The sequence below is a fragment of the Aulonocara sp. 'chitande type north' Nkhata Bay genome, linkage group LG20 (genome assembly GCF_057382095.1).
Source record: "Aulonocara sp. 'chitande type north' Nkhata Bay isolate Kocher_YH1m ecotype deep benthic linkage group LG20, A_spYH_male_GT1.1, whole genome shotgun sequence".
NCBI classification, from domain to species: Eukaryota; Metazoa; Chordata; class Actinopteri; order Cichliformes; family Cichlidae; genus Aulonocara; species Aulonocara sp. 'chitande type north' Nkhata Bay.
In genome coordinates this window covers 12,822,521-12,849,654 of record NC_141363.1, presented here as the reverse complement: position 1 = coordinate 12,849,654, position 27,134 = coordinate 12,822,521, and the positions used below count along the sequence as shown (strand labels likewise).

General features: G+C 41.0%; 2 protein-coding genes across 4 annotated transcripts; both read left to right on the top strand.

Annotated features, from left to right (window-relative positions):
* Nucleotides 1-701: 701 nt before the first annotated feature.
* LOC147305278 (TELO2-interacting protein 1 homolog) lies at nt 702-22,253 on the top strand. Of its 3 annotated transcripts, none has more exons than XM_086277738.1 (5): nt 702-926; nt 4,200-4,370; nt 7,822-7,970; nt 8,290-8,430; nt 22,005-22,253. In XM_086277738.1, the coding sequence occupies exons 3-5, from the start codon at nt 7,917-7,919 to the stop codon at nt 22,188-22,190; spliced, it is 381 nt and encodes a 126-aa protein (XP_086133864.1). In that variant the 5' UTR covers nt 702-926; nt 4,200-4,370; nt 7,822-7,916; the 3' UTR covers nt 22,191-22,253. The 3 variants fall into 3 exon arrangements, with proteins under 3 accessions (XP_086133864.1, XP_086133862.1, XP_086133863.1); XM_086277736.1 differs by lacking the exon at nt 702-926 and adding an exon at nt 2,577-2,696; XM_086277737.1 differs by lacking the exon at nt 702-926 and adding an exon at nt 2,729-2,900.
* Nucleotides 22,254-23,110: 857 nt separating this feature from the next.
* On the top strand, nt 23,111-26,744 carry LOC147305277 (twist-related protein 2-like). Its single transcript, XM_086278264.1, has one exon. The coding sequence runs from the start codon at nt 23,475-23,477 to the stop codon at nt 24,108-24,110; it is 636 nt and encodes a 211-aa protein (XP_086134390.1). The 5' UTR covers nt 23,111-23,474; the 3' UTR covers nt 24,111-26,744.
* The last annotated feature ends 390 nt before the right edge of the window (nt 26,745-27,134 follow it).

Sequence of the window (27,134 nt, the reverse complement as noted above, 5' to 3'; positions counted from 1 at the left end):
TCCAGGTTTACCATCTAACCTGTATTTAAGTACCTCTGGTCTTAATAACTACCTTAGATCTTAATAACAAGCTAACCTGATTCGTATCAATGATATCTGTCAGAGAGAATTGGCTCTCGTGATCATTTGCTTTTTCTGCTCGTTTCCACTCAAAGTGCCTGGAGGAGCTGGACCTCAGTATGAACCCACTGGGGGACGGCGTGTCTGAGTCTCTGTCCTGTCTGCTGTCCTGCTGCCCTGTGCTAGCCAAGCGGTCTCTGCAGGCCTGCGGCCTCACTGCTCGTTTCCTTCAGCAGCATCGACTGCTGCTAGCCAGCGCGCTCACAGGTGACTCTAACAAGCAGCTGACTGAAGCCTTAAGCTTCACTGAACTCCCACCCATAAGCAAAACTGCAACTAACTTTACATCTTCTGAACGTTCAGGCACAGGCCATTTGAAAGCAGTGTGCCTGTCCCTCAATCCCCTAGGCTCCACCGGCTTTGAGCTGGTGTTAAAAAGACTGCCCCTCCACTGCCTCCCACACGTGGACCTGTCAGCTGTCTGCAGAGGGCCTGCTGATTACCCGGCACTGGAACACCTCGCCAAAGTCCTGTCACAGGTGTGCATGCAAAAATCATGCAATGTCATTTATTGTCGAAAGATATAATTGTGCAATCAGGTTAAGACTTTTGTGTTTTTGCAGGACGAGTGCTCTCTGACCCACCTCAGCCTGGCTGCAAATGGGCTGACAGACAGCAGTGTAGCTACCTTGGCGAGGTGTGCGTGTGTGAGAGTCAAGACCTGGACAGTTTGTCAGAGCTGGTCCAGGATATCCGTCTTTGCTCTCAGGCCCTCAACAAGCTGGACCGACAGACCTTGAAGCAGAGCTGGGACAGGACTCAGTCACACGGACACTTTCTCTGCCACCTCTACTTGAGGGTGGCAGGTGTGTTCATAATAAATAATTAATAATGAATTATTAATTTCATAATAATTCATAATAAAAGTGGTCATTTTTATAAACATTTTGTTTAATGAGGCTACACCAAAAAGAAACAAGATAAAAACAAAATAAAGTGACATGGTGTCCACCGACAGTCTGTGGATAGCTTGTGTTTTATGCATTTTTGTCTGCCTTATTTATACATGTAAAGCTCTGTATCTGTATAAAGAGTTTGTGTTAGTGTGTGAGAGGTTTTGTGTCACAATGGTCCTGTTTTGGAGGATTTGATTAAAAAAACCCCCAAACATAATTAAAGTAACCAACGATGCTATACGTTGACATCGTTCTTTCACTGTAAGACTCAGCAGGCTATGGTGAATAATCACAGCGATTTTCAGGTCTCTGAAGAAATATATCTAGGAGCTATGACAGTGTAAAGACACCCTGCAATTTTAAATGTGTGGCGACATTTGAATGAGGCGCGTACCAGTAGAGGGAGCCAACGCACCACGAATGGTACACAGCCACAGATGCGCTTTGTGCAATGCAGGAGTGTCCGCAAAGAAATGTGGATAAGTTGTAAATCAAAAGTGTTGAGAATTTGTAATTATAAAGTGAATTAGGGAAAGATATTAGATACTGCCACTGGCTAGATTTCAAAATGGGTCTCTCGCTCCCAAAGCGCGTTCTCTACGCCGCGGCCTGCCCTATAATATATTTCAAGCGTTTACCACAACTGAGAGGTGAAAACTGCCGTTTCTTCGTGTTACAAAATGTTCTGTAACTCCAAAAGTACACGGACTGTCGACATCATTCTTTCACTGTAACAATCAGCAGGCTTTAATAAAAAAGAGAAAAAAAAATCAAGGCGGTTGTCAGGTCTCTAAAGAAAAATACATCTAGGAGATATGAGGAGTTGACAATGCCTCTGTTACAGAATTTCAGCTGTCATTTTCACTCAAGTCTCCATAGACTTTGAATGTGGACATTTTTTAACTGTGTTGCTTCGAGGCCATTTGCGAGGAAACGGCAACTCCGACAATAATGACAGTGCCATTTTGTGAAAGGCAAGAAAAATACCTACATTTTGATGTATAATTTGTGTTAATGAAGGCAAAATTTAGCATTTGTTCGGACATGAAGAAGAGATTGAGAAAGCGACAATGCATGGTGTGTTTGGCGTCCATAGCAACCATAACAACCAATATTGATTGATGGAAGAGATTTTGAGACAGGGGTAAAAAAAAAAAAAAAAAAGGCAGAGAGAGCCCATTCTGTAGGCTCGCCTGTAGGCTTCTAGCAAGCGTAGCAAGTGAATTTCAGAGCCAGGGATTTTTTTTTTTTTTTTTTTTTTTTTTTTTTGTGTCCCCAACATATGGTCCGCATGGGATTCGAACCACTGCCCTCTGTCCTCAATCTCTGCCATAGGGCCTGTCACGTTCCCATGAGCCACTCGGGCGGCCCGGAATGACAGGGCAAAAGTGCTATATTTAAAGTGAGCAGCCGCACCCCAATTTTCGGCTCTTTTTCATTAGCTGGACACCAGGCCTTATCTAGTCAGCCGTTCCAACCACATCCCTGCCAATGTGTGCCTACTTCAAGCCGCATACAAGTGTAACGCTCACAATTTTCTGCTATCACTCTAAAAAGCAACTTAAGTGTTAGTGATGTCACACCTATGCGCCACTGCCCTCTGTGGAGAATGGGAGAAATGTGCTTGCACCTCAACCTATGGACTCAGAGGACATTCAATCATCATCTTCCTCACTCAAGGTAACCTTATGGCTTGTAGGAACACTGCACATGTATGATAAGACTGTAGCCGTTCAACCGGCCCTCGTAAGGTTGCTGAAGACAGTGAACACCGTGGAATTCTCAGTATCACTGTGGTCCTGGGTTTTTCCACTGTCCTGCTAAGTGCCTATGTAATTGTAACCAACATAGGAGAGAGACGTAACATCGTGGAAGAGACATAAAGTGAGTAAAAACGATCTAAATGCATTTAGAATATATTTAGAACTACAAATTACACGTTTCTTAGCAATTATTGTTTTTTATGTCAAGCTTCAAGCTAGCTTCTTTATTGGGGCTTGGGACCAGCAAAAGTGACCCGAAATTTGGTCTTTAAGTCTGGTCATTAGCGTGTCTGGACCCAAACTACACTGCAGGTCCCAAAGTCAAATGATCACTGAGAGTTAAAAATCTGTCTGAAGTTAGAAGTTAGCAGAGAGTTAGCTCGCTAGTTTCCGTCTAAATATAATATACCAGGTTCTGACTGAGGGATTTCTAAAACAAATTAAAAGGCACAGCTCTGCTATCACTTCTGACATACATGAAGACAGGAAAGTAAGCAGCAGTGATGTTTGTAGGGTTACTGAAGTTTGGCTAGCTGGTATATAGTGATGTGCTATGTGACTAGCGAAACAGCTATGTTAGCATAACATTAACACAGTGATGAAGGGGAACTTTTTTCCCACTGGATAAGAGTTAAGGTGAGGGTTCCCGATGGTTAGGGACAAATGCAGTGGCATGGCAGGATGCTGTAAACGGACCAAACTTCAGTCAAGAGAACAACTGAGATAATCCATCCACATACAGGTTAGTCATTAATGTGCTGCTGCATTGCCTGGGCTATAGTTACATGGTAAGGTTTTAAAAACTGAGCTTTAAAATGAATAGTTGTAATAAAAACTGAGAGAGGCCGACAGTGATCGCTTACTTTTTGTAAGGGGCTTGTTGAGATTAAATAGAACAAGTTACAAAGCATTAAAACATGTTAAAAACACAACAGCCTTATTAAACGCAGAGTAGTTTGGGCCCAGAAGTAGGATTGATCACGTCATCACTTAAAGACCGGATAGACACACGGTGGAGTTACTCATGTTTACTGTTGTTGCCACTTTCTAAATGTAGCAGGATGAATATTATATGTACTGGTTGATCCCACTTTTAGTCAGGCGCATTTTGAGGAGAAATAACTTTGCTCGTTATCAAATTATCAGTATCTCTGGAAACATTTAATACATTGTGATGGTTTAAATGCTCAGTCGTTTTCTCTTGTAGAATTCATATTCATAATAATATTTAGACAGCGGCACTATAGGTGTTGGCAGTTTTTGCAGTTTTACAAGCCCTCACGGTAAAAATATGGAATTAAATGTCACTAATGGGCTCTTCTCAAAAAAATCAGCGTCTGTGTCACACTGATTTTGATTAACTGACTTATTTTATTGTAATCAAACCTATTTTGATATTGTTGTCTTGTTTTTCCTTTAGCGAGGTGGTTTCCTTCCAATTGTAGCAGTACCAGTACGTCTGCCAGCTCCAGGTAGAGCTCCAGTGACCAGGAAGACCTCAGCATTCACCAATTCCTGCTGAATTACCGCAAACAGAAAGAACTGACAGAGGGCATTGGAATAGAGGATGATTATAACACTGAAGACCAAGGTAATAGGTCTGTCTAAGGGCCAGTGGAATATAAGCTATATGTTGTAGTGGTGATTATTTTAGATTAGGGCTGCCACGATTAGTCGACTAGTCACGATTACGTCGACTATCAAAATCGTCGACGACTGATTTAATAGTCGACGCCTCGTTTGAAGCATCACAAAAGACGCAGGAATAAGTAGTAGGATTTAAGAGTGTAATAACGGACTGAAATAGAAGATGGCAGCACTGTATGTACAAGGATGCCAGCTGCCGTTAAACCCCAAAGAAGAAGAAGCTGTATCCCAGAATTCATAGCGCAGCGCAGCTCAGTTTACAACAATGGCGGCAGCTAGTTAGTTTTAATATTACTCTTATTATTCTTTCTGGGTCACAAAATAAACGATTAAAATATTTTCAGGCGAGAATGTAGCTGTGTAAACCTCAAATATTTGCTCAGTTTATCAAGACACCACACGTTTTCGGAGACGTCTGTTACCCACTAGTTCGATAGCTAACTGGGGGCAAGGCTCACTAGGGCTGTATCCCAATTCAGGGTCTGCAGCCAAAGTACGCAGCCTCAACGATCCTCAAGGGCCGCGTACTTAAAGACTGCTAAGGCCGGAAGTGCGAGGCTTGTGAAATGGGACGGTCTAGCCCAGGTTTCCTAGCAACCATGATACTAACAGCTGGAAACGTTTCATACAGCTTTGTTTGACAGAAATGAAGGAGAAAATCTTTTGTTCATTTGTTTGTTTGTTTCTACATGAGCTTTGATCATTCTCTGTAAGATTAAGCTCAGCTATTGAACGGCGTATATTTTAAAGTAAAGGCTTTAAAACCAAGTTAGTACAAACGTCACTAATGTCACATAACTTTGCCGACATGTGGCCAACAGTAATGTTTTAATGTTCTTCGTTATTAAACATTTGCACATAAATAAGTGACATAATATTCAGTACTTAAAGTTTACTCTTCGGGCGCCCCTCATCTGCTGTTTTTTTCGGCAAAATTATCCACACCCACCGCCGCGCTATGCATTCTGGGATATGTTGGGCCAACGAAGTCTACACCGCCACGTCCTTAAAATTCAGGGAAATGAAGGACGCATTTGAGGGCCGCATTTCGAGCAGCCTTCGAATTGGGACAGCCTTCGTCGCGTCGCGGTGACGTAATCGGCCTTAAAATGCGGCCTTTAAGGCTGCAGACCCTGAATTGGGATACAGCCTAGTAGTGATGTGCGATACCACTGATTTCCTTTCCGATCCAATACCAAGTAATATTCAGGGTGGTATCGACGATACTGATCCGATACCGATACTTTATACAAAAACGTATTTTATTTATTGTATCTCAAATTATAGCATCATAATGATTACAGGATATCAGATTACTTGTTCTTATCACTTAATAATGCAGAATTATCATGTAGAAATAAAAAAAACTGAAGTTGTGCGCTATTTGAACACCTTGCCTGCCTGCAGCACTAAAGGACTCCATGAGAGAGGTCTGTCTCGCCCTAGCAGCACCTGTCCCTCTCCTCCTCTTCAGTTCGTCTCAACATACGCGCCTCATATTCTGTGATATGATTTACTCTGAGGTGTTTGACAAGGTTAGTGATGTTGCCACAACCATACATGCCAACCCTCCCGATTTTTCCGGGAGAATCCCGGAGCCACCATTCTCCCAAATTTCCACCATATTGCAGAATTCATAGCACGGCCCAGCCAATTCCAGTTTACAACAATGGCGGCAGCAACTTAGTTTTAATATTACTCTTATTTCTCTTTCTGGGTCGCAAAAAACAAAAACAAAACTTTTAACATATTTTCAGGTGAGAATGTAGCTGTGTAAACTTCAAATATCTGAGCCGATCGACACATCGTCTTCAAACCCCCGCGATCTTTCACCACTCGGGTTAAACATGATATATAAGTCACTTTGATAACTTAAAAATGTTATTGTTTGGCTTTTTCAGTGTTTTATTTGTTCGTGAGTAAATCGGTTTGGCTGAGATTAAAGTTATTAGATTAGATCAAATTAAATTTAACTTTATTAATCCCTCGGGAGGGTTCCTCCGGGGTTTTCACACAGCTGAATAAACATCAAACAGAAAACTAATTAAACAAAGTGTGAGACGGTCGAGAGTTTACGCCAGCGCCCGGTTATATTTTAGATAGCAAGGAGCAGACGGCAGTTTCACTCCACCGAGGGAACTCATGACGTACTACCCGGCTTTCTTTAGACCGCGAAGGGCGGGTCCTCAGGTGGAAGCAGCCTCTGAATTTCGACACCCCCGCTGTTTCCGGGCCGGCTAATAATAACGGTGACATTTAACGTATTTTATCCGATAAATAAACCCTGTAAAATGTATTTATCACCCCCCCAACAGCCCTTTTGAATGTCTCCCTAATTCTGAGGTCTCAAGGTTGGGAAAGTATGGCCACCACACCTCACTGTTGGAGCACTTTTTTGCCACATGTATTGCAAACCATGTCTCAGCTGTTTGTGGAGGTAAAATACGTCCGCACAATTACGCTCTGCCATTGTTGTGAGTGCGCGCGCCAAGGGGCTGCGAGACATTTATACAGCCGTATTTCGCACATGACTATGAAAGGCGGAAGAGGAAGTAGTTCCTTTGAATGTAGACAATCCGAATGTTATAGTTTCTTTCCACTGTGTTGCTGTTAATGATAAACTACAAATTTACCCTAAATTACTAAAAAATATCGATATTTTAATGTGAGAATCGATTCTAGAACATAAATGACTGGTATCGGAGGAATCGATATTTCGGGATTGATCCGCACATCACTACAGCCTAGAGCCTGTGAGAACACCGGACTCCTGCAAATCGTTTTCAAACCCTTTCGCTACTCAGGTTAAACATGATATATAAGTCACTTAGATAACTTAAACATGTTATTGTTTGGCTTTTTTTGATAATTTTATTTATTCCTGAGTAAATCGGTTTGGCTGAGATTAAAGTTATAGTTTTTACACAGCTGAATAAACGTCAAGCAGACAACTGATTATCAGAAGTGTGAGATGCTCGAGAATATACTCCAGTGTCCTGTTATATTTTAGATAGCAAGGAGCAGACGGCTGAGTTTATTAAACTTCACCGAAACAATCTGCAAATTTCATTAAAATTTAATAAACTATCATCTTGTCTTTATTTTTAGTTAGCACAGACCTTAAACACTTAAAGCTGTAAGCTAAAGATAGTTATATAAGAGCAGATGCTGCTGGTGGAATAAGCTGTACGTTTTACGTCCAATGGATGCATGATCTGATTAGTCGACTAATCGCAAAAATAATCGGTGACTAGTCGACTATCAAAATAATCGTTTGCGGCAGCCCTATTTTAGATTCAGAGTGTAGAGGAGATGGATCATTGTAATTAAGAGTCATAGAAATCTGAACCTCACTGCAAAACTGGCGGTCTAACTGTACATGTGCTCCATTGCAGAGGTCCTTCCCCTTGAGTGTGAGGATGTTGAAGATACTGGTAGTCCTGATGTGAAAGCAGAGCTTCCCTCCCACCTCAGCATCACTAAGGATGTTATGGAGCGCTGCATTCATCTGCTGTCTGATCCCAACCTCAGGCTCCGACTCAAGGTACTGTATCAGTAGTTTTATGTAGAGTCAACTGTTGGACTAATAACAAAAATAATCATTCTTGTGAAGGTAGGACCGCCAGCGTTGGTACAATTCATCCTGTCAGAACTGTGTGGAGGACTGTTCAGTGGTGTAATGCTCATCAAGGAAAAACATTCAGTCTGGTCCAGGAGTGAAACAGAAATAAGTCTGTGCTGAAGTCGTGCCTGCTCAGGAGTTTGGGCTCTCAATGAAGACCTCAGTAATTAGTTTCAGCTCACATATAATCAGGATCAAAACAGAGATAATTGTTAGGTGTGTTGTGTTTCTTTGTCCTTAGGTACTGGACGTGCTGGAGTTGTACGTTCAGGTGCTGAATGACAGGGAAAATGAACTGCTGCCTGTGGCTCATCACTGCTGGCCAGCACTCCTGCAGAGACTCACAGCTGATGACCCATTAGCAGTCCTCAGAGCCTTCAGGGTAAGTAAAACAAACCTCTCTTTTCATTACGTGAGTCAAAATTATTCAAGTCGTCTTTAGTTTTAAACTCTTAGTAGTAGTGATGGGCAGATGAAGCTTCATGAAGCACTGAAGCTTTTCATCCAATTGGTTCACCCCAGTGCAAAGCTTCTTGAAGCTTCATTTGCTCTAGTAGGACATCTACTGGACGTAAAAATATTAGTTGGCATGAATTTGAAGAGTGTGGCCTTTTGCACACAGCCTGTAAATGTCAACAACTAAAGGAGTGTGTAAAACATCTATATTGTAGTGATGGCAGCATACTGTGTATATTTATACTGGCAGTATGGAAAATGATTATTTGGAAATGGTTAAAATGGAAATGATCATTTACTGTGAGGTGTGGTTGGGGGTGTGGACAGTGATTGTGCTTTTGTAACGTTGAGGTATGGACAGCTACACACTGAGGCTTTGAGCCTCAGTCCTGCCTGTTCACATTTTATTCTGTAAAAACTAAATTTTCACTGCTTTTATGACCTTTTAGTGGGGAGAACATAGCTAGGATTTAATGATTTCACAAATCTTTTGAATCCTTTGTCCTCCACAATGCTAAATGGCTGGGAGTCCTCAATCACCATGCTAACCAGGTCTTCATCTATTTGAGATTGTTCTGCTGAGGAAAGACAATAAAGACAAAGCACAAATATAAATATCACACACGTAACTTATTACAGTTGTATAATATTGTTATATCATTTAGTAACATTACTGCATCCTATATTATCATTGCATTTGATGGCTCACCTGGTCTTGCTCCACAATCGGTGTTCCCCTTATTCTCATTCAAAGCTCTGTAATGCCTAAGCATGGATGAGGTGTTGTTGTTATAGCCCAGCTCCCTGGCACATAGCAAACACCTCACCTTGTACAAAAGTACAGACAGCTTAACATAAATTGTATTGCACCATCAGTATTATGAAAATACATCTTCTGTGGAAATTTACATACCTTGTTGGGAGGAATAAAATCAAAATGTTCCCACACAGCGGAGGACATCCTCCTCTTCTTAGCTGGCTCCATTCTCTCCTGACTTTCTCTCTAAACCTCCAAACTCTCACTAACCGCAACTCTCCATCAAACACCCACATTTTGAATGAAGTCTGAGGGGTTTATATTGCTGTCATAGCTCGCGGCAAAGTTCGAACCACTTCATGAACCAGTCACGTGGTACAGCCGGGCAGCGAGGCTTCGGACGTCATCATTTTCAGCTCCTCCCATAAATGAAGCAAGCCTCGATACGCGCATCGCGGAAACGCCCCCTCCATTACTCGACACAAGCTTCGAAGCCTCGATACAGAACGTCACATCACTACTTAGTAGTCAAAAAATGAAAGATGGTGCCCAACAACAGGCTTATTTCATTCAGAAATAGTTCTGTTATTTTCTTTTTTGGGTTGTAATGTGAAGACTCTTTAAACTAACATTTCTTCTATCAGCACAGAAAGATCACTGTGTGGATGCCTTCTTAGAGGCTGCTTTTCAAACTGTCTCAGAGAATCACAAAGTAGGACTTTGTGATAAATGAAGCTGATAGTTTTTTGTGATCTTTGGTGCAAGTGTCAGCTGATTCAACTTGTCGGTGTAAATTAGGCTACTCGTCAGCTCCTGTCATCAGCTGGAATATTTTTAAATTCGTTATTCATATTTTCATTGATGAACTGACAAATACAGACACGTTAAGTCTGTAAACAGTCATTTATTCACTCAGAGCTGCTGCTGGGAAATTGTTTCATCAGCTTTTGGATATATACGAGTTTTGTAAATACTACAATTCATCCAGGAGTATACAACGGTAAAGTTTTATTGAATTTTGACAGCTTGCTGCTTTTGTACATTACATTTTTGTACATTACATGCCAGGTGCTGTTTGTGCTGGGTGAAAGATGTGGGGACTTTGTGAGGAGAACTGTACCTGGGCTCTGGCAATGATCAAAGCAGCCACAACATGGACAAATCAGAGCAAGACAACTATTCTTAGTATGACGCCTCACTTTATGGAGATTGGTGCAACAAGAAGCCCATTTATGTAAAACCACATTGAAGATAGATTACCTCTTATCTTATCTTATCTTATCTTATCTTATCTTATCTTATCTTATCTTATCTTATCAAAGCCTATTTGATTACACGGCTGTAACTTTCTTGTAGGAATAAACTTAATGGTTCTTCTTAAATGAATGAGTTATAGTCAGCTTTCTTCCTGTGATTGAGACAACAGCAATACAAGTTTGTGTCTGTACATTAGTACAGAGATGAAGACGTCTCTATACTAAGGTTAACAATTAGGTTGTTAGCCTGATTTGACATTAAAGCTGTGTGTGGGGAGATGCGTCGTCAGAAAAAGCCAAAAAAGTCAAAGAACTCATTGAAACTCTTTCACCACCAGGTGGAAGTCTTGTATAACAATGAAAATCAACCATTGGTATCATCGTCAGGGCATCTCGGTTTTATTATAAAAACCTTAAACTGTGAAACAGTTTGATATCCTAAATGCATGATGGTGATGTTATTACTAAAAATGCCTCTTCACTGTGGCAGCTCTGTCATTCAACATATGTTAACCATGACTTTGATGATACGGACCACAGCCAGCTGTGCCAGCAGGATGCTGCTCAGGTCCAAACTGCACACACAGCTACGACTGCAAGCAGCTCTTCTTATACCCAACTGAGAAACGTGATTGTTCAATCAGCGAATCATGAGGTGACAGCGAAGGAGGCCGTTTAATTGATAAGATCAGAGAAGTTGTTGTTGTTGTTTTTGTTTACTTTGTGCTCAACATACTTCCATTAGCATGTTGAAAATATTCAAGGCCTGCAGGCTTCTGCCATTACATTACCAATTATGCAATTATGAGCTGCTTGTGTAATTTTTGGTCACCTGCGCAGTGTATTAACACAACTGATCTGAAATCACAGAAAAACAAAAAATCCGAGTAGTAGTTAGTAGTACCACAGACACGTTTAGTGAATTATTTTCATAACTTGAAATGCAAATATAAATTGTAAATTTTGAAAACTTGTGCACAAACTTTGTAAATAAAGTTATATACAACTATTTATCTAAAAATGCAGCCAGTGCATGTAGTGGGGTTTTTTTGGACAACCATTAAAAAGTACTACGATAGCTAAAATGAGAGAACGATCAAGTGTCACAATAAGATGCCACACAAATTATTTGTGCCTGTAAAAAAATAAAAAAATAAAAAAATAGTTTGTCCGCCACAAGACAGAAGAGAACTCCACAGGGATCCAGTTTTCCATTTGGAGACAGTGTTTACATTGCAATCTGCTTTTGTGACATTCATTAGTACCCTCACCGACACTCAAAACAAAGCAACGAACACACAACACACTAACTATAAGCTCCACGCTAAACGTCACAAATCTTTCACATCTCAAAACTCTCTCTCGCTGCCATCACTCCCAAAACTTTCCCCTCTTCCTAAACAACCAAATCTCACGTGTTGCCATTTTTTTTATTGCTCAACATGGTACATTTTTCCACCAATAGGAAAGAGGTGGCTTTTTTTTTCTTTCTTTACTGTTTCAAGTAATAATTTTACACAGGTAAAACCATTACTTGAAAATGATTACAAACACTGATGTGAAGCTATTGGATGCCTGACAAAGGATAAATGGGGACAAAATACAACACGTGGAAATAAAGACAGAGCCTTTAATGGTAAAATAATGTCTTATCACATTATAATTAAAAATCAGAATAATCAAATAAGTACAGTTGAAGATCACATGAAGTTGTCTAAGGAGCTTTGAAAAGAAAGCAACTAGACTTTGAATAGTGGGTTAAAGACCCTCTTAAGTGACCATCCCCACTAGCGTTTAAATACACGGGACTCTGCACCATTTGGTCTTAGAAGAGAAGAAGCCTTCTGAACCAGGTGAAACATAGAGGAGTCCAGTTGTTGTTTTTTTCATGCTCTTAGACTACTGTGACCTGGATGACTGAGAACCTACAGTGACATTACATGAAGCTGTTTGCTGATTACATAAATTTTAGTTTTAACCTTTCGGGCCCTACATGGTCAGGCTCCTCAGTATATGTCTGACCTGCTGAAACCTCATTCATCTTCCCGAGCTCTAAGGTCATCAGGTCAGAGTCTGCTAGCTCGTGGTGATCGGGCCTTTCAGGCAGTGGCACCACGGTTGTGGAATTCTCTTCCACTGTTTTTACACTGCACTGACTCCATTGTTTCTTTTAAAAAGCAGCTAAAGACATTTTTATATACACAAGTTGTCAACTAATTAGTTGTTTTCATGTTGTTTTACATTGTTATTTCTTATATTTTCATTCTTATTCATTTTCATTCTCTGTATTGTGAATCACTTTGTGATTTTTATCTGTGAAGCGTGCTATATAAATAGATTTTACTTTACTTTTACTTACTTACTTTGCCTTTGTACATAAAAAAACAAACAAACATCCAAACTCTTGCTAACGATAACCATCTTAGCTCTTGTTTTGCTTACACCGAAGTGTTGTATGTAATATAGAATATATACAATACCAGTTATTGAACATGAACTGTTGTGCACATCAATTCATGACACAACAGAATGACAGCAGGAAGCCACATACCAGTTACAATACCAGTTATTGAACATTACAGAACATTACAGAGTAATAAAATCCAGCCTCCAATAAACAGATTATCACAGTATGTTGCTTTAATACCTAATACTCCTCTAAACCTGGCTTGTTAGGACATGTCTTCCATCACCCTAACAATGATTATGTGTAATATGACAGAGGGCTGTCATACAGTCCAGTACAGCGATCAAGAAAGGTAACAAATATGTAGTGTTGTCTCCCTCTAGTGGCAGGAAATAAGTCTTAAAATAGCATGTGCCAAGACCTTTTTGTTTTTTTCCTCTTAGTCTTCATAGGATTAGTTTGCAAGTTCACTGTTTAAGTTTTTATTGTGAAAATGAGATAAATGTTGAAAAATAGTGGCAAATAAAAACTAGTCCCTTTGGCTAAAATAACATCAGTTGGTTGGTGCACAGCAAGAAAAAAAAAAAGGTGTGTGTGTGCAGGGGTGTAAGGCCCAGGGGCCAAGCAAGGACTAATCCGGCCCAAAGGAAAATGTGAGGGAGAACACAAATGTTGGACATTTAACTGTGTTTTATAAGTTTTGCATTTTCCTCTGCTGATAAAGACCTTCCTCACAGCTATTTAAATTATACCAAAGTAATAAATAAATGATTAAATGATAGAAATCTTCCTGTTATTTCACAACTATAGAAATTTCAGATTTTACAGTGATTAAAAGCTTTCTCTTTTTTAATTATAATGAGATATCTCTACCACATCAAGGCACAAGCAATAGAAAAAGCCTTGTTAAAGGGATACCTGAACTTTTACACGTGTATTTCCTACACTTTATGCCCCCAAAACGACTTAAAATTATCTGTGCACAAGTAGTACACAAGAGCATTGATACATTTGATTTTTAATATTCTTTTATTGTCCGCAACTCATAAACTATACTAAAACATAATGACAGCATAACCTTTTTGTCAGTTTGTGCTCATGTAAATGTGTTCATATACATTCAAGTGGCTTCAAAGTGCTTTCTTCAAACATGACACCTGACATACAAAAAAGTGAAACAATATTTGCACATTTAACAATATCCAGACCACTGCTGTGCTTGTTTTGGCTCAGCCAAACAGTTAAGGTGTGCTTTACATCCATGTCTGTCCACTCATGATATACTATACATATGTAGTTAGTTATGGCTAAAAACTCTCCTTTGATTACTGACTTGCATTCGCTTCATCAATGAATCAGAGTGAACATTTGTCCTAGATTAACACTGTAGGGTCTTTACCTTACAATATGACGTGCCTTGATAAAAGATTTGTTGACAGTGGTGCTATATGAATAAAACTGAACACATCTAAAAGTCTTCCGGAAATTTGGCTTTATTAGAACAGGATGGATTGATGACCACAGCCCTCTCAGCACAGGGCTGACAGGACTTTTCCCCATATAGTAAATAAAACACAAAATAGATTAAGACAGAATACTATACCAAACTTAAAGATAAAAGGGAATTAACTGTTTTATCAGCTCTTGCTTTTCAAAGACAATGAGGAGCAAAGTACAGTTAGAAGTGTTTGTTCTGATGGAGACTTTTAAACTGTAAACAGCGGCTAAGTGAACAAGAATCTGTGTCCACGAATCCTGGGCAGTGACAACACTTAAACACCATCGTCTAAAATCCTCAGTGCAACCCCTTATCAAAAAGTTTGACATATTTTACAACCATTAAATGTTAGAGAAGCCTCTGAAAAAGAGGTCACAGTTACTACCTGAGCAAAAACCTCTGCTTATGCTCACAGACCCTAAATCGTAACAAATAAGACAATAACAACAACACGAGTGATGACAAAGTGACACCAAAGGTTGGTGAAGAGCAAGCATGAAGTGAGACATTGTGTGCACACTTTCTCTTTTAAAAAGTATAATGCTAACTCTTTTTGGAGCTGGGTAGGTATACTACTGTATATGCTTAATTTACCAAACATGCTCAGCTGCTGGAAATTGATAAGCAAAGTGAGAGTGAAGACGAGGTGAAACCAAAACAATTAGCTGAAAGAATCTAAAATGTCCTCTGGGTTGTTCAACATTTAGAACAACTCCCTAAAATGTTTAGATCACAGATTCTGTGGGTTTAAGATTTGTGATCATTTCTGTGAGGAAAACAGAAGAAAAATGTTTCCCGTGTGAGCTTGGCTACTATTGCCGTGCGAATTGTGAAGACTGTTATTTTTAGATAAACAGTCAAAGTGTCCCAGTGGAGGAAAGCATAGCTGTGACATGTAACATTTTAAAGCTTGTCTTTATTTATTTTTAAGACTGTACATGCCACATTAAAGACCCATGTATTTTGAACATGCGTGTGCCATGTGTGTGCATTCAACCTTTGCGTTTGATAACATTCTCCCATTTCTGTTGTCGGAAATATTTATGGTAAGTCCTCATTTGAGCATGAAGCTCAGACGGACCAGGTACGGCACGTTTTTCTCTTTCTAAACACAGGATCTGGGAGGCCTCCCCGTGCACGCACGATCTGCCTCTCCCCTATACCCTGCCCCAATTTATATGTTTATATTTAGGCCTGATATTAATTTCCATCACCACCATAGCTTGGAGTTATTTATTTTTAGACAGCAAGGAGCAGCTTGAAGTGAGCTGTGATATGTAAATTGTTGTGATCCATTACAGGTGTCTCAGCGCCCACACACGGGACACATGGTCTGATGTTTAGAGAGAAGAAGATGAAAAGGGTTCAGCCAGTTTGGCAGAAATCTGTGCACACGAGTGTTTATGGAAGCTAAATTTGATAACAATGTATCAGAGCTGGAGGTAATTCAAGTTTTGATATAAATATTTCTTGTCACCACACCAGACTGCAAAGCAAGTTTAGCACAGCCAAGGGTTTTCTTTCTTTTTTTCTTTTTCTTTTTTTGTTAGCTGGGATAAACCCCAGTCAGAGCTTCATGAAGACAGTTTTAGCAATTTGATCCATTCTTTGCATAAAGTGGAAAAACCAAGTGCCACCTTCAGTCAAGAGCAGGGGTGGGAATTTAATTTACCCCAAAGGGAAACTGGGACTGTTGTGGAGGGGCACACCGATAAGCTAAACTCAATTCTGCTAAATACTAATTTTATATCTTTCTAAAACTGCTACCGGTAACTGTAGATGTTACAGTTTAGCAATGGAAAAGTGAAATGGGCATATTAAATGGATATATATATATATATGTATATATATATATATATATATATATATATATATATATATATATATATATGTATATATATATGTATATATATATATATATATATATATATATATACACATATATATATATATATATATATATATATATATATATATATATAAATATATATATATATACATATATATATATATATATATATAAAATAAAAAAAACACCCAGCACGCCCCTGTGGGCGGTTTATCCTTCAAGCTCGGGTCCTCTACCAGAGGCCTGGGAGCTTGAGGGTCCTGCGCAGTATCTTAGCTGTTCCTAGGACTGCGCTCTTCTGGACAGAGATCTCCGATGTTATTCCCGGGATCTGCTGGAGCCACTCGCCTAGCTTGGGAGTCACCGCACCTAGTGCTCCGATTACCACGGGGACCACCGTTACCTTCACCCTCCACATCCTCTCGAGCTCTTCTCTGAGCCCTTGGTATTTCTCCAGCTTCTCGTGTTCCTTCTTCCTGATATTGCTGTCATTCGGAACCGCTACATCGATCACTACGGCCGTCTTCTTCTGTTTGTCTACCACCACTATGTCCGGTTGGTTAGCCACCACCATTTTGTCCGTCTGTATCTGGAAGTCCCACAGGATCTTAGCTCGGTCATTCTCCACCACCCTTGGGGGCATCTCCCATTTTGACCTCGGGACTTCCAGGTTATACTCGGCACAGATGTTCCTGTACACTATGCCGGCCACTTGGTTATGGCGTTCCATGTATGCCTTGCCTGCCAGCATCTTGCACCCTGCTGTTATGTGCTGGATTGTCTCTGGGGCATCTTTACACAGCCTGCACCTGGGGTCTTGCCTAGTGTGATAGACCCCAGCCTCTATGGATCTTGTGCTCAGAGCTTGTTCTTGTGCTGCCATGATTAGTGCCTCTGTGCTGTCTTTCAGTCCAGCTTTGTCCAGCCACTGGTAGGATTTCTGGATATCAGCCACCTCCTCTGTCTGCCGGTGGTACATACCGTGCAGGGGCCTGTCCTTCCATGATGGTTCCTCGTCTCCCTCCTCTTTCTTGGGTTTCTGCTGCCTGAGGTATTCACTGAGCACTCGGTCAGTTGGGGCCATCTTCCCAATGTATTCTTGGATGTTCGTTGTCTCATCCTGGACTGTGGTGCTGACACTCACCAGTCCCCGGCCCCCTTCCTTGCGCTTAGCGTACAGCCTCAGGGTGCTGGACTTGGGGTGAAACCCTCCATGCATGGTAAGGAGCTTTCTTGTCTTTATGTCAGTGGCTTCTATTTCCTCCTTTGGCCAGCCTATTACCCCAGCAGGGTACCTGATCACGGGCAGGGCGTACGTGTTGATGGCCCGGATCTTGTTCTTACCATTCAGCTGACTCCTCAGGACTTGCCTGACCCTCTGCAGGTACTTGGTGGTTGCAGCTTTTCTAGCGGCCTCTTCATGGTTCCCATTCGCCTGCGGGATCCCCAGGTACTTGTACCTGTCCTCTATGTCTGCAATGTTGCCTTCTGGTAGTTCAATCCCCTCAGTTCTGACTACCTTCCCTCTCTTTGTTACCATCCGACTACACTTCTCCAGTCCGAATGACATTCCAATGTCATTGCTGTATAGCCTGGTAGTGTGGATCAGTGAATCGATGTCTCGTTCACTCTTGGCATACAGCTTGATGTCATCCATGTACAGGAGGTGGCTGACAACTGCTCCGTTCCGTAGTCGGTATCCGTAGCCAGTCTTGTTAATGATCTCACTGAGGGGGTTCAGGCCTATGCAGAACAGCAGTGGGGACAGAGCATCTCCTTGGTAGATCCCGCACTTGATGGTGACTTGTGCTATGGGCTTGGAGTTGGCCTCTAGTGTTGTACGCCACATCCCCATTGAGTTCCTGATGAAGGCTCTTAGGGTCCCATTGATCTTGTACAATTCTAAGCATTCCAGTATCCAGCTGTGGGGCATTGAGTCATAGGCCTTCTTGTAATCAATCCAGGCAGTGCACAGGTTGGTCAGTCTGGTCTTGCAGTCTCGGCTGATTGTTCTGTCTACCAGTAGCTGGTGTTTTGCGCCTCTGGTATTCTTGCCAATCCCTTTCTGTGTCCCGCTCATGTATTGACCCATGTGCCTGTTCATCTTAGCCGATATGATGCCTGACAGGAGCTTCCATGTAGTACTGAGGCAGGTTATTGGTTGGTAGTTGGAGGGGACCGGTCCCTTCTTGGGGTCCTTGGGGATCAGGACCATCCGACCTTCGGTTAGCCATTCCGGGTGTCTCTCGTTAACTAGCAGCTGGTTCATTTGTGCTGCCAGACGCTCGTGGAGTGCAGTCAGCTTCTTTAGCCAGTAGGCGTGAACCATGTCGGGCCCTGGTGCTGTCCAACTCTTCATACTGGAGACCCTTTCTTGGATATCTGCCACCGTGATGGTTACTGGACCCTGTTCAGGGAGGTCGCTGTGGTCTGCCCTCAGATCCACTAGCCACTGAGCATTGCCGTTATGGGTTGCGTCCTTCTCCCATATGCTCTTCCAGTATTGCTCTGTCTCCAGCCTTGGTGGTGCTGTTCTCTTATTATTATTGTTCCCTTGCCACTGAGAGTACACCTTTGCTGGTTCTGTGGAGAACAGCTGGTTTATTCTCCTGCCTTCTATCTCTCTGGTGTACCTCCTCAAGCGGCTGGCCAAGGCTATGAGTCTTTGCTTGGCAGTTTCCAAGGCCTCAGGTATGGACAGCTTGCTGTATTTCTTATGCACCTTCTTTGTCGCACCTTTCTGCAACTCCGTTAGTTGGCTAACCTCCCTCCGTGCTACTTTGATCTTGCCCTCTAGCCTCCTTCTCCATGGAGGGTACTGCCCCTTGTGGCTGTTCAACTTGTAGCCAAGCATCTCACTGATCACTGCTGCCGTATTGTAGATTAGCTTGTTTTATATATATATATATATATATATATATATATATATATATATATATATCACTTTTCTATCTGGGGACTCAAAGGGCTTCGCACAACTTGTCTCATTCTCTGTTCTTTCGATCTAACATGCACACCCATTCATACTCGGATGCATCCCAGAGCAACTTGACTTTAGCATCTTGCACAAACGGGAGGGATCTAACCACCAACCTTCCAATTAGCAGATGACCTGCTGTATATTTAATCATCATCCCATCATCCCCCCTCAAAATGCCCATTTTTACAAAATTTAAAAGACTTTATAAAAAAGTGATTTTGCTATTTTTCTTGCTGTTTAATGACTTCATGTACAGTTTTCCACCTTTTCCTTGTTCAGTGTGCGAAATCTAGTCTTTAACTAGATATTGAACCTGAGCTTTGAAAGTCAGTTTTTGTGCAAAGTTCGGTTGATGTTAACTGTATTATTTACACATATAAAAAGCCATTGTTAATTTAGTAATGTAGACCTGGATGTTGAAAAGACTGTGAGTTCAAAAAGTTCTGTTTACACTGTAATATTCATACTGATTTTCCTAAATCTTGCATCAAGCATTTGCCATAAATACAATAATACTTAAGAGACATTTTCAAACAATAAAAACTCGAGTGAAATGGGCAAACCTGCTCTGGAAACTAACTAAAATAAAATGGAATTAAAAAGAGAAAAGTAAAAAAAAAAAAACTAATAAGAGAATACAAAACTATAATAACTTTGATATGTACTTAACTCCAGTAACAGACCATTCTCTGGTGTTATCTGAACTGCAAAGTTGATTAATTGTCGGTATTGCAATTGAAGCTCTGTGTTTCTGGCTGTGCCATCGATCCCTTTTGTTACAGGTTGTCCAGAGACGGGCACATTTTTGAAGACTTCTTTTTTCTTAGGACATATTAGCGAGGTAGTGTCGATCAAGCCCTCATTGCTAAACTCCCCATCAGAGAGTGGCTTACTGCTTTTTGTGATTTAGTGGGAAATTACAAAGCAGGCCTTCAATGCTCCATCCCTGGGTGTGTAAAGCTGGGTAAACAGTTGTTCTTGTCAGATGGGCATTTGAATCTCATCAGTCAGGTTCATGTTTTTTTCTGTAAGTTGAGTCTTCTAATAGTGATTTAAATCATGCTCCTTAAACGCAGCAAGCTGCTCTTCATTAAATAAATACTCAGGAGTGCAAATCTTGTTAAAAAAACCATACATTCAGAAGAGAAACTTTTGTGGTTGTTACATTCTCTTTAACTAACCAGACCAAAACAGCACAGAACCCATCATCAACTTTTTTATATTTACAGTTGCTTTAATTTCTGTATGATCTGTGTAATACTGAATAATATTCTTGTAGCTACAGAGCAGCAGATATGTCCATCCTACACTGATGATCTTGACAAGCATGAAGAGGCTATGACTGAGGAGGATAGTCTTAACAGAGTCATTTAAATTAAGTCATTTAAATGATTTATATGTATTTAATTTTAAATCATATCAAAGGATTCAGATCATGTCTTCATAATGGCTGGTAGCCTTATTTATTTGAGCCTACCAGGACAAATAACTTATATTGTGCATCACAAAGATGAATTGTAGACTAATTTGTTATAAATTGTTTGGGTTTTTTTTTAAATCCACTGTGGAAAAGGTGGACTGGGTTTGACAATGTCTGCAATCTGATACAACTGCAACTAGATAGTAATACGGAGACGTGTCTTTCTCTCACTGCAGCTGGACAATGTCCATGACGTTTCTGCTCAGATGTTTTTTTGTTAGTTAGTAATAATTATTTTGTTTTATTTTGTCCAGTTGCTTTCTTTTTTCAAGTTAATACAACCAAGCCGTTTGATGGAAGTGAAAATGATCAACCTAGGTGAATTCAAAGACACCTTTGTGCTGATATTTGGTACTCAGTAGTTTGTATGACCCCACGTGCTTGTATGCGTGCCTGATATCGGGGCATTCTCCTAATGAGATGTCTCCTGGGGGATTTCCCCCCAGATCTGGATCAGGGCTTTGATAGTGTGAGATGTGATCTGGGGATTTCAGATGGACCAAAACATCATCTCCTAGAGGTGTTCTGTTGAATTTTAGGTAGCATGGGGGCCAGTCAATGGTATCAATCCTTCATCCTCCAGGAACTGTCTGCATACTCCTGCTGCATGAGCCCGGGCATTGCTGTGGACCTTCTCCAGATCCTTTATCATTTGTTACATGTGCTCAGGGTGAACCTCCTCTCATCTGTGAAAACCACAGGGCACCAGTGGTGGATCTTTCAATTTTGGTATTCTGTGGTATTCTGATCCTAAAGTGAAGGGGGAAAAAAAGAAAATGCGAGGAGAGAAAAAAAAAAAGGCCTCTACTTTAAAAGCAGATGGGGATTGTCTCATTGTTGCCCTTCTAGTGTAGCTGCCGTTAATTTAATTAACAGCAGAGCAACAGAAACAGATAAAAAAAAAACCCTCTGCTACTTAACTCAGCATATCAATATCCCAGACGTTTAATTGACTTCATCCTATACTCTGATTAAAAACTGTTTTAGCAGTATTTATTCACTAGAACAAAAATCTGTGGCAAAAAGAGCACTTTGATGCTGAGCAGTGGTGTGTGCACAAGAGAAATGACATCATTTATTATCAGGAAAATAGAGGTTTCTCTTCTAACTGTGGACTTGACTTATAACTCAGTGGGGAGAGTTTGAGAATTTCCAGCTCTGTGTCCTAACTGCGAGTGTCAAAGAAACGCATCATGAACCGGGTGTTTTCATCAGAGGGAAGCATCTTTCCTATGAAATGCAAAATGCTAACAATAGACTCTTCTCTTGTCAGGGTGTGGCTGTGGGCCGTGCTGTACTGGAGGCTGACCCAGAAATTTGGAGAGCTAAAGCCCACGTTGGATCTGGACCAGTGCATGCTGAAGCACAGTGGATGAAAGTAACAAAATGTCCCACAGGCCTGCCTCTGATTCACAGTACTCATTCTTTCCTTAATGCTGTGATTAGACCTCAGTGCTGACTGAATGCCAGCTCCTTCCTCCTTCCAGGTCTGTGTTTAGTAACTACAGCTAAGGCATTGCCAGTAAAATAAAACAGTATTGTTTCCAAAACAAGAACCTTCTGTCTTCATTCTTTTAGGATTGTAAGGAAATGTATCAACTCTTTATACAAGAGATCATTATTTATTTATTTTTGCATTTACTACATATGGAAAATAATGGTGCCTCATTGGTGGCCAAGTGTTGTGGTAATAGACTACCATGTTCATTGTATTTCATGTAATTTAATAAGTATTATATACAGCAGTTCCTGTTAATCCCACACCTTTAATCATTGCATACATCCAAAATCGCAACACTAGCTGAATTTTCTTTTCTCCAAGTTTTAATTATTACTCCATCTGCTTGGAATGTGTTTAAAAAATCACCACATTTCATTATTTGTAAAGCACAAAAAACAACCTAGGGGCAGAAAAATCTAAGTTGAACTTTGCTCAACTTTATAATCAGAGACAAACATTGGTGGAGCTTCTTTTTAATGAATTTTTTTGTTTTTAATTATATTGAAGGCAATGGTTGACTGTGCTGAACTGTTATAGAGGAGACGACAGAGAACGGTCTGCGAGAGGCGGGGGATGGTAATGGCTTGCTTTAGAGGAAATCTGGAACCTATAAACTCGGGCAACTTCTGGGACCAGAAACGTCAGAGCGATTCGTTTCACTTGGTTGTATGGCACACCTTTGTCTCCGCCTCATCCTTTGATCCGACCAATCAGTCAGAATTCATTTTTTTCTGTTGTCTTGTGCTCAGCTGTCCCCCAGAAAAAGAAACCTTTGGACCAATCAGTGAGTCAGATGGGTGGGCAGCTGAAAGCTTCATGCTCCCTTCGCTTTAAAAAGTCTGATTCGATTTGCTGTTGTTTCACATGCTGCAGTGGGAGTGGGACATGAGAACGTTCTAGCTTTGCTGATGCAGCGTTCTCTCAGCGAGTATGGGAAGAGATTTTTAACATGTAACGCGACAGAGCTGATCAGAAAAACTGAACTCATTACTTACGTGTTTTGGTTTGGCATGTCTGGATATGACAATGTGAAAAGTTGGTTGGCGAAGAAGAAGAACCCAGCAGAAGATCAGAGAAACCCGCGGCTGTACTGAGGGAGTTCCCGACAGCAATCGGAAGGGAGGGAAACTGCTGTTACGGGTGGAGGAGTGGAGAGAGACATTAAAGGAAACTGGACAAAATAAGAGTGAAGGATACAGTGAAATAAAGAAGACAGGAGATAGAAGAAGAACGTGGCCAAGCATGCGAGAGGAGGAACACTCAAATGACCATCCTGAGGGAGGGGTGGTGTCCAGCAAGGAGAACAACAAACGACCACTTTCTAACGCCTGTCCTGTTGTGGTTGCGACGGCGGGGATCACCGGGCGTAAGCGGCAGATGGGTGCCCAAATGGAGGATCACATTTCCGCAATTACACCCACCATGTCGGCAGACGACGGCAAGGTCAAGCCAGTAGATGACATTCAGAGCTACAATCCTACTGGCCCCAAAAAGCTCAAGAAGAGTCCTCAGCATCACCCGCTTTCCCTTTCTCCTGCGCCCGGTCCCAGCCCTGAAGGTCTTTCAAGCGGCCTCGAGGACCCACACGGGCAGCGGGTCATCGCCAACATCCGGGAGCGCCAGCGGACGCGATCTCTGAATGAAGCCTTTGCCTCGTTGCGCAAAATAATCCCAACGCTCCCGTCTGACAAACTGAGCAAGATCCAGACACTTAAGTTGGCGTCACGCTACATTGACTTTCTGTACCAGGTTCTGCAGAGTGATGAGATGGACACCAAGCTGGCAGGATGTAACTACCTGGCCCATGAGAGACTGAGCTATGCTTTCTCTGTCTGGAGGATGGAGGGAGCCTGGTCAACCATGTCTGCTGGTCACTAGCCTTGTCTGGAAGCCTAAAAAGTATGATGCAAAGGGGCTGAGGAGATGTCCAAACTGTGTCTGCTCACTAGTGGATTCACACTACTTGACACCTCGGTTGCGATCTGGTTGCCTCAATGAAAAGACAGCGTAACACTTCATGAGAGGAAGCTTTCACATGAGCATTTGTTTGATTGGTTATGAACTTATGAGATGTAACCGTGGATTATTGTCATTCCACTTATCTGCTTTTACCAAAGCAGCTATCACTGCTCACGAATGCAAATGCAATGAGTTCAAGCAGGGACTGCTAGCTTATTTAGGGATTGTTTTCTCTCTTTTTTTCTTTTAACATGTGTATTTTGTTTACATGAATCACAATGGAAGCTTTCATTCAACATGCATTCGCTTCATCAAGCTGATGGTTAAGGACTCGATCGTCTTTGACGCTTCATAGCAGCACAGCTAATTCTGCTGGAGCCCCCTGACCCACCAGCTCTCTCAGGTACTGAAGCATGACAGCTGGTTTCATCATCATTGCCATCACCCCTGATTTTATCACCTTAAATAAAATCAGTATTATCACTATTATCAGTAACATAATCATCACCATAGGTCTACATACAATGAGCCATTTTTTATTTAACTTTCTTTCTTTCTTGAGGTAGAAAGTGTATAAAGGTTTGTGTAATATCTATAGAGCAGAGGACTTAAAAGAAAGAAAGAACTGCGAACACCATACTGAATGTTGCAAGAGTTGTCAGGATTTTGACTTTTCCGTGGGCTTTCAGCTCCTGGTTTTCCAACATTGACATTTAAGGAATCCCTGACTACCTCTGAACCTTAGCAAAAGTTGGAAGAAAAAAAAAAAAAGCAGCCACGGCCGTCCGTCACTCTGCCTTAAGTTTCTTGTCCATCCCAAAACCTAGCCCCTTTGTTTCTTTCAGTGCCAAAAAAACCTCTCCCCTTGACGTTCTTTCCTCTCGTTCTGGCCCGAATTTGCTTGCGTTGCACGAAACCGCGATACAGCTAGCGAGCTGACGAGGAGGCGTAATGAAAACAAACGATCTCGGAAAGCCATGAATCATGTGTGTCACCATCAAAGGGGAAGGCTGATGTGGCTCCCTGCTGGGCTCCCATAAACCACTGGTAGTGATGGAGGAGGTGAGAGCTGATTTATACACACAAATGTAGAGGTGCACACATGCAACTATGCACTTAAAAAAATACACTTTTTTCAATACATTGGCTCCACTAGGGAAATGCTATTGGAGTCCACATCATTACCAAATGATATACCTTTCTTTCTAATATTGTAGGCTTTTGTTTTGTGAGACGCAATGAACATTAAGTGTAAGGTTTACAGTTATTTCAAGACAACAGGACTGACATGCTGTTTGGCTTCAAAGCACATCCATGACAATCCCTCACTGCCAAAATACATGAAGACCGGCAACCTATCATTAGAACGTCCCAGGGAGGTAGCTAATGTTTCCAGCTCTTTTAAAGACTTGTGGAGATGTTTACCGAGCCCCACAGTCAGCACAGTGCGGTCTCTGAAGGCTAGACTTCACTGACATGTTAGAAGACACTTGACATTTAGAAAGAATCCAGTTGTGGGCCAACAGAGAAAAAGCAGCTCCTGTGCATTTCTATGTGAAATGCAAACATTAAAATGAGTGCATGGCCTTGCCTATTCTCTATGCTGTCATGTAATTCAAGTTGTATTCTAAATTTTCATTTATGGATCAAATTGAAACTGGAAGTGACTCATCTCTCGCTTGAGATGCCTAAGAATAACATATAGTTATATCCTGCCTTTTGCCATTCTTACTTGGAAACAGGAATTTTGAATTATCTTTATATACGCAACATCCAATGCTGATGTGTATAAGTGGTTACAGTAGTAATATGTCTTTCTTTGTCTGACCAGCTGCTGAATAAAGTGACTGTGATCTTTCTTTTGAATCTCTGTTCTGCTCCTTGTTCTTCTTTCTGCGTATGCACTTTGTATGTCATGCTTCAGAGTAATGTGGGAAAACGAGGATCAGCTATACATACAAAGTGCCGTCATTTACCGAGAACATTTTTTGACCACTTTCCTTCTGTAGTACCTTAAAGAAGCTGATATTATAGCTGTCGCTGTAAAAGATTGTGTAGTCGAAGCCAGGCTTTCATTTCAGAGAGCATTAGCGTATCCATCTCTTGTGCACTTCTCAGACTTTAAAATCAGGCTTTGTTTTTATGACTTATTACTTGAAATGTGTACAGTGTGATGCTTTACATACTGACACAGTATGACTTCGTAAAGCATCCTAAGCAGAAAACTCCTGAAAAATAAAACTATCTGCAAAACTTTCTTGAAGTTCTTATTTTCAGTGATTGGTGCACAGATTTATACTCTCACCACGCCTTCCTTGTCTCCTGTCTCTCTTGTTAAACTGTCTCCTTTCCTTTCCCTTCCTCCCCCTGCTTTCTGTTTTTTAACGAGGTCTGTGTGCCTTTGCCCGGTCAGGAACACTTAATTCTTCCCAAAAGAAACATGTTAAAGTGCAATTAAGTGCTCAGGAAATATTTATAGTATGTTTAGACCTAAATAATAACTTATAGTTTTATCATCTCAGTTGTGCTACTGTTTTGAAACTTGATGATTTAACAAACACTAAATGAATAAAGCTTTTGCACCACAATGTAAGAGTATTTTATTTTCATTTTTATGATCGCAAGGGAACATACAGTATAAAACTAAGTGAAGAATTTCGGTACAAAAACCCTGAATTGCAAACTATCCAGTGATGACAAAGCTCCCAAATAAAACAAGAATAACGTGATCTTAAGACTTGTGATATCTGTCTGCTAAGATATGTAGCTCCCCGATTTACAGCTTCTGATGTGCTGTGGTTTACAGAAAAATATAAACCCAAATGATTTTGACACAACATAAATACACTCACCAGCAACTTTAATCTTTAGTGTTAGCTTGTTAGCAGCCATCGTGCTGGATTTATAGATGCAAAAGTGACGATATTCAGATAACAGATGAAG